The sequence below is a fragment of the Crocuta crocuta genome, unplaced genomic scaffold (genome assembly GCF_008692635.1).
Source record: "Crocuta crocuta isolate KB4526 unplaced genomic scaffold, BGI_CrCroc_1.0 scaffold41, whole genome shotgun sequence".
NCBI lineage: Eukaryota > Metazoa > Chordata > Mammalia > Carnivora > Hyaenidae > Crocuta > Crocuta crocuta.
Genome location: NW_027529428.1, coordinates 14,346,415 through 14,358,946, shown reverse-complemented (window position 1 = coordinate 14,358,946; position 12,532 = coordinate 14,346,415). Strand labels below are relative to the sequence as shown.

The 12,532-nt window shown below is 46.9% G+C and overlaps 1 protein-coding gene across 1 annotated transcript in view; it reads right to left on the bottom strand.

Annotated features, from left to right (window-relative positions):
* Nucleotides 1-308: 308 nt before the first annotated feature.
* KCNV2 (potassium voltage-gated channel modifier subfamily V member 2) overlaps nucleotides 309-12,532 on the bottom strand; it is a 13,722-nt gene continuing 1,498 nt past the window's right edge. The window contains exons 3-4 of the mRNA XM_077759301.1: nucleotides 11,488-12,528; nucleotides 309-825 (exon numbers count right to left, since the gene is read on the bottom strand). Coding sequence (XP_077615427.1) covers nucleotides 544-825; nucleotides 11,488-12,528 — 1,323 coding nt within the window. The 3' untranslated portion in view covers nucleotides 309-543. The remainder of the gene's footprint in view (nucleotides 826-11,487; nucleotides 12,529-12,532) is intronic.

Genomic DNA, 12,532 nt, shown 5'->3' with positions numbered 1-12,532 from the left:
GCATTTATCATCTCTAATATCCATCCACACTGGTGTTACCAGGTAGGCCTTACTACCTCCGTTTTATAGTTGCTGAAACTGAGGCTCAGACATTTAAAGCTATTGCCCTAAACTCTGCAGCCAGTAGGTCTGGGCTTGTGATCCAGGTTGGTCTAACTCCAAAGCTCACCTAGTTCATGCTGCAACATTCTGTCTGGAAAATTGAGGGTTTTTTTTTTTNGTCAAGGTCACTCTTGTCACACCAACTCAAGTCCAAACACAATTTTTGAGATGGCCTGAGAATTTGCAAGAGAAATCTACGATGTTGCTCCTGTCTAGGAGTGCTGAGGACCAATGTCACCAGAGGAGGGTGGCCATGGTTCTTAGAACTTGGTGAAAGAAAAAAAAAGATGTAGTCCCACCTGGGGCCAAAACGAGCCCTTGTAGAGACAGAACTCTGAACGGGATGCCCTTCATGTATGATTGTTAAATGTGACCTTGCATTGTCAATTCTGAGATTACAGAAGTTCACAGGGTCTACTGCCACGCATCCTAGGAGAAACATCAACTCTCTTGGCTTGGGGTGGGTTGTGGGTGGCTTCGAGCCAACCACTCCGCCATCTTCTTTTTGGCTCTCTGCAGGAATTCTACTTTTCCTCTTTCCCTTCGCATGGCGGTGTACTCATAGGCTTTGAGCTTACTGTAATAATCAGAGAATTTGTTGTAGAGGATGGAAATCGGCATTCCATTGAGGATAATCCCAAAAGCAATGCAGAGGAAGGCAAAAAACCTGCCCAGGATGGTCTCTGGGTACATGTCTCCATATCCCACGGTGGAGATGCTCACCTGTACAGGAAGCAGAGTGGGAGAGAACCGTTAGTACTGTGATGGAGGAGACAGGGAGAGAATAGGGCAGGAAAGTGTCCTCTGTCTCCCTGAAGATACACGTGGGTCATGTAACAGCTCCCACAGAGCAAGCTTTCGGAGGTACCAGGAGGTTTGTGCATAGGATCTGCATCACAGAAAGAAGCCACTTGTGGAGCTGAAAGTTTTGGGCTTACATCCTGGCTATTGTGAGTGTTCTTATACACGGTATGGAGGAGATCACAGCTGCTTTATAGGGTTGTGAAGAGCATGTAAGATACCTTGTGTGCAGTTCCTCATGTAGCACGGGCTCAATAAATGGTCTCTGCCCCCCACCCCCCCGGAGGGGCAAGCTTTGGAATTGGGGGCCCTGGGTTTGCCTATGTGGTAGGCAGTTCAGGATGAGCTTTGGCTTAGAACCAGTCAGACATGGGTCCAAGTCCTAACTTTGACCTTTCCCCTCTGACTACCCATGGGTAGAACAGTCTCTAAGCCTTGGTTTCTTCATCTGGAACAGGAGGATAGGTGCCTCTGTTGGTTGAGCATCTGACTTTGGCTCAGGTCACGATCTCGCGGTTCCTGAGTTCGAGCTCTACTTCAGGCTCACTGCTACCAGTGCAGAGCCCACTTAGTATTCTCTGTTTCTCTCTCTTTCTGCCTCTACCTCACTTGCATGCTCTCAAAAACAAACCTTCAAAAAAATAAAATGGGATAATCCCTAACTCTCAGGATTTTCCTGAGGATTAAATAAGAAAAGGACTATCGAGCACTTAACACAGTGTCAGGCACATAAAAGCCATTCAACACCCTCCTCTGTTGGGTTTCTGTCGTCTTTAAAATGGAGAGAATTATAATACTTCTCAGAGTTACTATGTCGTTCAAATGAGATACTGTATACGAAGGTGCTTTAATTGCAAATGTCTGGAGAAACACGCTCATTATTTTGCAAAAGTGCTTTTGTGTAAGACATCACAAACCAAAAATATGTTCGCCCTGCATGAAATTTTCCCCATCACTCTTGCACACTGCTTTAAATTCCACTAATTAGAGATTTATTTAGGTTAACAAGCTTCTGTTTTAAAATGCAGATACCCTTGGGACTAGTTATCAGTCAGTGTAGTCAGAGAAAATCTGGGAAAATCTCTGGGGGCCTGTTTTTTAAGCCTCATGTACTGAGCCTCTCTCTGGTCCCCTGACTATTGGCTAAATTACTAGAAGCCTTTTAGGCAGGGCTGTTGCTTAGTTGAAAAAAACTCCATTGCACAACTCCAGGGGACCCTGTTGACTTCATCGATTTGTGGTGTTGCCACGATTTTCTGGCAGATGGTAGTAAAACGTAAAGCCAGCCTGTTGACCCACGCTAGGACAGTGTTTAGTTTAGTGATGTAAACATTTTTGGTTTGATGATGTAAGGGTTAGCCTGAACTTAGGACAGGTTGACCGATTAGTTGGAAAGGAATGGAGAAGTGGGCCAGCTGGGGAAATCTGGTGGAGCTAATAAGAACCACAGCTTCCTCCAGACCGTACAAAGTGAAAGCTTGACCTCCTCTTTGGGGTAGGTGATAGACCATCTCTCACTGCTCTATCTCCAGTGAGATCCACTGAAGGTGGGCCGCCCCTTCCCAAGGGGGAAGAATACAAGCACACATCGAAGGGAGGCAGGCTAGTCTGGATTCCCTTAAGGAAATAGAGATGGCATGAGGCTATGGGGCTCAGAATCCACCTCCCAGCTGAGTGTAGACCAATGGGCTGTGGAAACAGGCTCCTGACTGACACGTGTTGAACGGGAGGGAGAAAGGATGTTGATGCTCTGGCTCCAGGAGAGAATCTCCTTTTCCAACTTTTTGTACCAAAGGGTGACAAGAGGCAGTGGTCGAGTGAAATCGTGGGTGAATCTCAAAGTGTGTGTACATGTGTATGTGTACACATGAGTGCCCCGTAACTGGCCACATCTGAAGTAAAGGAATCTGAGTCAGGTCTCTGTCCAGGTACATGAACTGAACCATGACTTTCATAGATCATTAACCGCAGCCCTCATACCTCTGTAAGAATGTTGGGTCTCTCAGTCTACTTGCCCTGGAGGAGGCCGACAGGGCATCTGGGGGAAGGGCTGAGTGACCAGAAAGGGTAGTTCAGGACAAGACACAACCATGAAAGGTTAAAGCAGAGGCTTTGAGGGTGCAAGATAATGGGTATGGGGTTAGGAGGACACAGAGGAAGATAATTGAGACAAAGTGCCCATTTTTTTTCATTTATATATATATTTTTTAAGTTTGAGGGAGAGCATGAGCAGGGGAGGGGCAGAGAAAGAGGGTGAGAGAGAATCCCGAGCAGGCTGCGTGGTGTCAGCATGGAGCCCATCGTGGGGCTCAAACTCATGAACCCTAAGATTATGACCTGAGCTGAGATCCACAGTTGGATGCCTAACCGACTGAGCCACACAGGCACCTGTCAAACTTCTGATCCATCCCCCACCCTGGCTTTCTTGCACTCCCAACCTCAACTTCAATTTTTTTTTTTTTTTTTGGCTGAACTTTGAGAGTCAAAAGCAAAGAGAATTGGCTTAAGGGAGATTAAATATTTGATGTGCATAATATGATAAAATATTTTTGTGTATCTTGGATCTCTATTTTTAGAGAAAAGATCTCTTCTGCTCAGAGGCCCTGTATGACTAGTCCTTGAAGAATTTGTTCAGAATGCATAGCGAATCTTTGTACTGTCTATTTTGCGGACAGTTGGACTGAGCCAATGACCTGGTTCTTGCTTCTTAGCTCCAAGAGGAATGCAGAATTTCTTGGCACTGGGGGACTTCTCTCCATGTTCCTCAGACCAAACCCATTGCTCCCTGAATGAATATTAAAAATTGAAGGCCCTAGACTGACCCATACCATCTCACAGTGAGTTCTCCCATAAGCAGAAGTTGCGTTTGGAAATGTGACCAACATTCCAGCAATCTATCTTTGATTCCTGAAAACACTGGCTAGCTCAGCCCCTCTGTAAACTGGAAACTTACCAATGGAAGGCTTCCATATTTCCCCCTAGCCTTTGGGTCCCAAAAGCGAGAATATGACCTTCCCCCAGGGGTGCACCCACTAATTAGCAAATCCTGGCCTCCTGAAACATTACAAGGAAGACAAGCATCCAGTTTTTCTCTGAAACTTTAGAACAGCTACACTAGAATCTCCTTCAACAAGGAATGCTTGTTTCCTTTATAATGAAGGAGGCATAGATTAAATCTTGGCACCCGGTAATCCAGGCATCTAGGAATTACGATCCTGGGGAACAAAACTGATTTTTCAAAATAATGAACACCCCTTTTAGTGTTCCCAAGCACTACTTGGAGGTAGTGAAGACTAATGGTTCCTGGCTAAAAATAATACATACCTCAATGCTTGGTGACCTTGAAAGAATTTAGTTCAAAGGCTACACAGAGTCTATCCATGGTGCTGTTGCTACAGATATTTTAGGAATTCCTCTTTGGATTATAATCTGCACAGAGGATTCAGTGGCATGACCTTGAAACATGTGGTCTTAGCCACCTGGAGGGTTAAGTCTAGATGCCAATCTTAGACTCAAGGGTCTCAATTCTCTTTTAAAGTACTGAATTCACCTTCAAAAAGGTGAAGATCTGGCACCATGACAAATAATTAAATGGACACGTCCCCAGTCTGTGGAGATAACGCCTCAGTGGAATTCAAACAATGTTTTGATGTGTGGAAGCATTGTTAGAATGAGGTCATGGGTGAGGGGAGGGCCTTGGAGAGAACCGCCAGCCTCGTCTGTCCACTGAGGTCCTGACACGTATGTCAATTGTACAGTAAGGAGGAAGTGTGCGAAAAGCTAGGGCAAATCTGGGATCTATTCGTGTCGTGATAGAAAGGTACACAATGATGCTGGCGTCCTCCACATCCTCAGTTTACTTGGTACTTTTCCCTGCCCTCTACAACTCCATCGTGTCCCATTTAAGTCCTACTGGCCCCCAGGAGGATCAAAGTTGAAAGACCTGATAAGGAGGGGACCACCCGAGAGTCAGGAGTCCGCAAGCACAAGTCCTAAAAGTGCCTCACAGCCTTGGCCCCATTGACTATGGCCCTTCCTGTGCTCTTTCTGAAGCTGCTAGAACGCCGCCTCTTTTTAGTGCTGCTCGTGCCAGACATGTACCCACTGTCTCTCAGTCCCAGGCACGACAGACACCCCTCTGCACTCTTTCCCCTAGTCTTGCTGCTTGGGAGTCCGCAAATGACATTTCCCAGACTCCCTTGCTCGCTGTTTTCTGCTTGTGCTCTGCTAGTGGGACGGTGTTGGGGCACTGGAGGCGGGTGAGGAGATAAGGGTCTCTATTCCTGCTTCTGGTTTCTGTCCTCATGATCCAATACAGCAGAGAGCTGTCACTCATGCATCTTTGAGCACATGGGACATGATTCTCATGGGTTCATCCTAGGAGGCCCTGCCAAAGCGCCTCAGTGCTCCTCCTCTGTTCTTCCAGGTTCTAGGAACTCTACTCACTACTTGCTCCCTCAGTTCTAGGGCTGACAGCTAGGTGATGCGGTAGCCAAGCTTTGCATTATCTTGGTGGCCTTTGTTGTTCCAGCCTTCTAACATCTGTGTATCTGTAACCCCGTATCAAATTCCATCTGTTTCAAACATCCACTGTCCTTGGTTTCTTTGTTTTCCTGATTGTAACTTGACCGATTCACCTTCCAAACTGGACTTCTTGAAAGCCAGCCATCACTCGGTGAAAAGAAAAGAAATCTCAGTGACCTTGTAAACAGGGCCACCTATCCGCAAGGAAATGACAACGTACTTGGGGAAGACAGATAGGAGCAAGGTCTCTGTGGTATAATTATCTGCTCCCTTGGCTTAAGATACTTTTTCTTTTTGAAGAGTTTTTGTTAGCCTTTGAAGGAATGAGTTCATGGCATGGTTTCCTGTTCGGTGTCTCCAGCTTTAACTCCCTCTTGAAGCTCAGAAGGAAATGGTCTGTGGAACACTCCAGTTGCCCACTCCTGCTTGAAAACAAGGCCACATTGGAGGCCAATGACGACAGCTTCATCAGAGCTCTGAGTGTTCATGCTGAGTGTGCCATGCATTTCCCACACCCAGGCCCTTCGTATGACTTAGGGTTTCCCTTTCCTCCAGTAGAGCGGGAATCACTTCTGTTTTATTCCCCCCCCCCCAAGAATCTGGAAGCAAAGGTTATGGCTTCCATATGATAAAGGCTATCAACTAGACAGATGTGGTAGCTTCTATTTCTTGTGGATTTGTTACGCTTAGCATTTTACATATGTTTCCTATTACATTAGTGCTTACAAATAATCTTCATTTGACAGACGAGTGGGAGGGGGCTATCTTGTATCCTAATGTGCGAGCATTTGCAGACATGAATGGCCGTGAGGGATTTGTTTTGCAGCTGTAGAAGTATTCACAGTCACGAAACTAACTGTATTCCTCTTGAAACCTGGAGTTGAATTACAGAGAAAGGTTGTAGGATCCTTGGCATAGAGAGAGGGAAGGTCAGGAGCATTAGGTTAGATTCTGGGGCTGCCTGAAAGTACTAAACTCACATGGATGAATGGCTTAGGGAATCTGTCTCTAATACGGTGAAATATACACGGAACACAGCACTGCAGTCTGGAAGAAAATCTGTTACATCTTTCCTCATCTTTAAATTTTAGATGTGGGAGTATGTATTTTCCAATGTGTATCATATATCTGAGCAATGATATCTTACTACAGTAGAATGACTATATTCCTGACCTAATTTGTTCTTAATTGCAGTATAACTGACACACAATGTTACCCTGGTTTCAGGTTGAACGACACAGTGATTCAGTAAGTCTGGACATTACGCTGCGCTCCCCGCCTGTCAGCATACAACCCACTTACAGTACCGCGGACGATATTCCCTCCCCATGTAGTACCTCTCATCCCTGTCACTTAATGAGTTTGGAACTGGAAGCCTGCGTCTCCTACTCGCTTTCATTCATTTTACCCATTCCCCTACCACCCTGCCCTCTGGCAACCACTAGTTTGTTCTATTTATGGATCTGTTTCTCCTTTTTCTGTCTGTTCACTTGTTTTATTTTTTAGAATTGCACACATAAGTGAACTCACGTGGCACTGGTCTTTCTGGGTCTGATGTATTTCCCTTAGCGTGTTGCCCTCTCAGTCTGTTCATGTTGTTGCAAATGGCAAGATCTCATTACTGTTGTATGGATGAGTAATATCCTGGTGTGTGTGTGTGTGTGTGTGTGTTTATACACACGTATCTTCTTTATCCATTCATCTGTTGATGGGCATTCGTGCTGCTTCCATAATTTGGCTCTTGTAAATAACGCTGTGATGAACAAAGGTGGGCATAGATGTTTACAAATTAGTGTTTTTGGACAATCTGGGGGGTGCCTAGGTGCCACAGTTGGTTGACTGTCTGACTCTTGATTTTGGCTCAGGTGATGATCCCAGGGTTGTGGTATCAAGCCCCACATCATGCTCTGCGCTGAGCGTGGAGCCTGCTTAAGGTTTCCTCCCTTCTCTTCCCTTCTCTTCTCTCCCTGCTCACAACCAAGCATGCTTTCTCTCTCTAAAATTTAAAAATAAAAAAAATAAAATGCATTCTTTAAAAATTAGTGGTTTCAGGGGCGCCTGGGTGGCTTAGTTGGTTAAGCGTCCGACTTTCGCTTAGGTCATGATCTCGCGGTTTGTGGGTTCGAGCCCCGCGTCGGGCTCTGTGCTGACTGTCAGCTCAGAGCCTGGAGCCTGTTTCAGTCTGTGACTCCCTCTCTCTCTGACCCTCCCCTGCTCACGCTGTCTCTCTCTCTCTCTCCTAGAAATATATAAAACATTAAAAAAAAAATTAGTGGTTTCATTTTTTTATGTTTATTTAATTTTGAGAGAGAGAGGGGCAGAGTGAGAAGGAGACCCCAGAATCTGAAGCAGGTTCCAGGCTCTGAGCTGTCAGCACAGAGCTCAATGTGGGGGCGCAAACCCACAAATGATGAGATCATGACCTGAGCCAAAGTTAGATGCTCAACCAGCTGAGCCACCCAGGCACCCCAGTGTTTTCATTTTCTTTGGATGGTGGATTTCCTGGGTTATACAGTATTCCGACATTTTATTAGGAACTCCATAGTGTTTCCCACAGTGGCCGCACCAGTTTACATTCCTACCAACAGTGCAGGAGGTTTTTTTTTTTCCACGTCGTTGCCAACTCTTGTTATTTCTTGTCTTTTTGATTCTAGCCATTCTGAACAGGTATGAGGTGATATCTCATGGTGGTTTTGATTTGCATTTCCCTGATGATAAGTGATGTTGAGAATTTTTTCATGTGTCTTGGCCATCTGGATGTCTCCTTTGGAAAGATGTACACTCAGTGGACCTAATTCTTTATAGCTTCCTGTATCTAAGCTCTTTTCCCTAGAACTTTTCGATGCTTTCCTGCACTGGGTGGGCTAACCTGATCTGCTCTTGGACTCTGAGTTTGGCTTTGCGACTTGCCGTGACCAGTGGGCTGAGCAAACGACATGAACATAATCTTACTCAGTGCTCACGTGGTCACATGACTGAGCCTACATTCCGTCACCCAGGGTCATGGCCATCAATCTGTGCTGGAGGACAGAGTTGATAGTGTCTCTTCTCCTCTCGCATCCCAGCTGTCAGCCAGCTGGTCATCAGACCTATGAGTGACTGGCACTAGCCCAAATGAAAAAAACCTAGTTGAATCCAGCCTAAATTGCTGACTGGCAAATTCCTAAGCTAAATAAATGCTTGACATTTGAAGCCATTAAGTTTTGCGTAGTCTGTGATACATCATTATTATAGCAATAAATAACATAATTTGTGCATAACTAGGACACACATTTATCATGGGTGTGTGCTCAAAAATGTTCAAATCATGAGATGTATGATCAGTAAAAGGCTTGGAGACCAATGGATCAGAGCTACTTTGGGGATTTCACTTCTTACTCTCTTTTCTGTTCAGTCATGTCTATAGAGATGGGTTTCTTCTCATTGTTCAAGTATCAGCTGAATGTCATTTTTCTCCAGGGTGGCTTCTCACGCCAGCCTATCAAAGAGATTCTGCCACCCAGGTCTGTCTCTATCCTATTATCATACACAAGACACACCAGTTTCTGAAATGATCTATTCTCTTTCTCTATTGGAATCTAACCTCCATGAGGGAAACAAATTCCTACTTTGTTAATGTTGTTCTATCACTCCGTAGCTCCAGTATTTAGATTACTACTTGGCACACGGGAGGGGCTCAGAAAACTTCTTGCTCGGTGAAAGAATAAGATGGATTTTGTGATTCTCATGAAGAATTCATCTTCATGTTCTGCACCTCTTTACTTGGCATTTACATCAGGAAACAAGACGTTTTGTCTACATAAGTTTTGACCCAGTGTTCTTTTCCCTTCACTCTACTGAGAATAGGGACCCCCTGATACACAATACGGAATGCCTTCGGAAGTGTAGAGAAGAATCTGCTTGATTTCTATGGTCCTGGGGTACAGAGCAGTCTTTGAAAGTCCAAGGGGGAATTGCTCTTACAGTTTTCACAGGTTAGTTTACAACAAATGCATAAGTCATCATGATTTTTACTAGTCTATAAAATTCCCCGAGAATAAATGCACAAAGGCCTTTGGCAAAATGTGCAAATTTTGGCCTTTAAAAGCAGTTGCCTGATGGAGATAATGGCCACAAAGGAATATTCACATTGGCAAAAGCAGTACTTGGTAAAGTTTGTTACAGATAAAAACTGAATGTTTTTATTGTAAAACATAGGGAAAACACGAAGTTTGACTAAAATAACTTTTAGTTAACGTAGAAAGGGGATAATTTGAAAGTCTGAAGTGTCATTGTACATGATGCAGATCAAGAAACTAAGTGGAATCAATAGGCATTCAATGAGAGCAGGGAAAGTTTTTTAAAAAGAAAAATCATTATAAGCAATTGAAATTTTATCAATTTTTATATTAATATATAAAAGTTTTTTAAGTTTTGTGGGTTAAAGGTAAAGTAGCAAAGTGTCCCCTAGGCCCTGCCTGTATATGTGGTAGCCTTCTAAGATAATTGGATAAATGGCAGCCTCTCAGAGTCGGTCGTATATCATCAGCATGTAGATTTGCTCTTTTCCCTTCCTGCTTTTCTCCCCTCCAAAGTAAATGTCATTTGCTGGGGACAGATCATCCTCTATTGGCTCAGTCTGTACACAAGGCTTACCTGCTGTGGAGATGACCTTTTGTTACCTGGAATATAATCAGAGGTGCGGCATTTGGCTGACTCATTGGGAAGAGCCTCATGGCCTCCCCATTACAAAAGAAGGCTCACAAATACTGTTGGACAAGTGACAGCTCTGTTTTTCAGTGACGGAAGACTCCCTGAGTTGTACGGCTCCACAGCCACCCCGTTGTAGGGACCAGAAAATGGAGAACATGGAGTAAGGGGGTGAGGTCTCCTAATTATTTAGGGTCACGGTTCATCACTAGCAGATTGGGAACTTGGATCTAAATCTTCCATCTTGTTGAAGTGCGTCATGAGTAGCCCTGGGCTGGTTCATCTCAGAAACCCACACGAGACTGTGGGTTCCAAAGTACCCAATTTTAATATTGAAAATACCTAGTTCCTCACATGGAAAAAACTGGTGACATTTCTTAATTTTTTTTAAGGCATTACGAACCACCTACTCTTAAAAATAAGGAAATCACACACCCAGTTCTTGCCTCTCTGTACAATATCAACTTATCAATCAGCATTTCCAGTGATTCAAAGATTTTTCCAGGGATTTAGCCTAGTGCACCAGAAATACAGATACTTGAGTAAGTGGCATGAATGACATCAAAAAGGCAAATAGCAAAAAAAAACCCAAAAAAAACAAAAAAACAAAAAAAAACACCAAAAATAGAAGACTGTACAAAGTAAGCAAGGCATGCACCAGATGTTAGGCCTGAAAGGGAGACAGCTGGGTGCAGTGCGTGGATTTGTCGCCAGAGGGGTGGGGGTTTCAGTCCTGACTCTGCTAGTTCAGCTGTATGTCTACACCCAAACCCTCTCAGTTCCTCTAGCTGTAAAACGGGGCAAGACTAAGTCCCAACGGGACTTCAGTGACATTGGTGCAAGTTTCATTTGTAGATGCTTCTTTCCACACTCCGATTTGGCCAGAACCAGGGGGATTTCAGTTAGGGTGGAAGTGGCCAGCTGAGTCTCACTTGTTCCCTGCAAAAACATAGATGCCTTTAAATCTGAAGCCACTTCCAATGTGTCCGCTAAAAAAAAAAACCCACCGCAGTGATGATAGCCACCCTACAGGGTTGCCATACTGAAATAAGAAAAACTCTGCAAACAGCTTAGGACAACAGGTGTTCCGTAAGTGGCGAAAAACAAGAATAACCATGATGAATGTTCCCTCTTGGCAGAACGAGGAATCCTTAATATCAGCCTGTCCAGGGATTTGAGACTAAATCTAGATTAGGAGATTCCTGCGACCCAAGTCAAATTCAGTTACTTACTGGAATTTGCCTTTGCAGCTTCGGAACAGCCACCCCAGATTTTGTTAGTTGGAGGCAGCAGCGGCAGGGGGGGAGGGGGGTGGGGAGCAGCGGCCTTTAANGGGAAGCCGGGGGCGGGGGCGGGGGGCCCGCCCCCCACCGCGGCCCACCACCAGGCGTGCGGGATGCTGGTGAAGTTGGTGTTGGGCACGTCGTGCTCCACGGAGTAGACGGCCGCCGAGAAGGTGAAGATGCCCATGGCGATGAAAAGCATGAGGCAGCCCACCTGCTGGTAGCACTGGCGCAGCGTGAAGCCGAAGGCGCGCAGGCCGGTGGAGTGGCGCGCCAGCTTGAGGATGCGCAGCACGCGCAGCAGGCGCATGATGCGCAGCACCTGGCCCACCTTGCCCACGCGGCCCACCGTCTCCAGCTCGTGCTCCCGCGGCGAGCCCTTGCTGCGCGCCTGGTCCTCGCCCGTGACGCACTCGAGCAGCAGCTGCAGGTAGAGCGGCAGGATGGCCACCAGGTCCACCAGGTTGAGCGCGCTGCGCGCGAAGCGCCGCAGGTCGGGCGTGGAGGCGAGGCGCAGCAAGAACTCGAGCGTGAAGAAGGCGATGCACAGCAGCTCCACGTGCTCCAGGATGGGCCGCGGGTCGCCGCCGCCCGCGCCCTGCTCCGCCCGGTGCTGCATCTCCTCCACCGTGTTGAGCGCCAGCGCCGCGACGGACACGAGCACGAAGAGGCTGGAGGCCACCCCGATGGCCTTGGCGGCCACGGACGAGAAGGGCTTCTCCAGGAGGTTCCAGAGGCGGCGGCGCTGCGGCCCGTAGAAGCGCACGTCGCGGAAGAGCTCGTCGGCCTCCTCGGCCTGCGCCTGCGCGCGCAGCTCGCGCTGGATCTTGAGCTGCTCGCTGAGCTCGTCGCGCCGCTCCTCGAAGCAGATGCGGCAGCAGCGCGGCGTGTACTTGAGCCGCACGCCCCAGTAGCCCAGCTCCTCCAGGAAGCGGCGCGGGCACAGCTCGTCGCGCACCAGCAGCACGCCCGACGCGTAGAAGTTGTACACCAGCTGGAAGACGGCCGGGTCGCGGTCGAAGAAGTACTCGTCCGTGCGCTCCTCGTAGTCGTCGCACAGGCCGAGCTGGCGGCTGCGGCTGGTGGCCGCGGCCAGGCGGCCCAGGCGCGTCTTGGGGTAGCAGGCCAGCTCG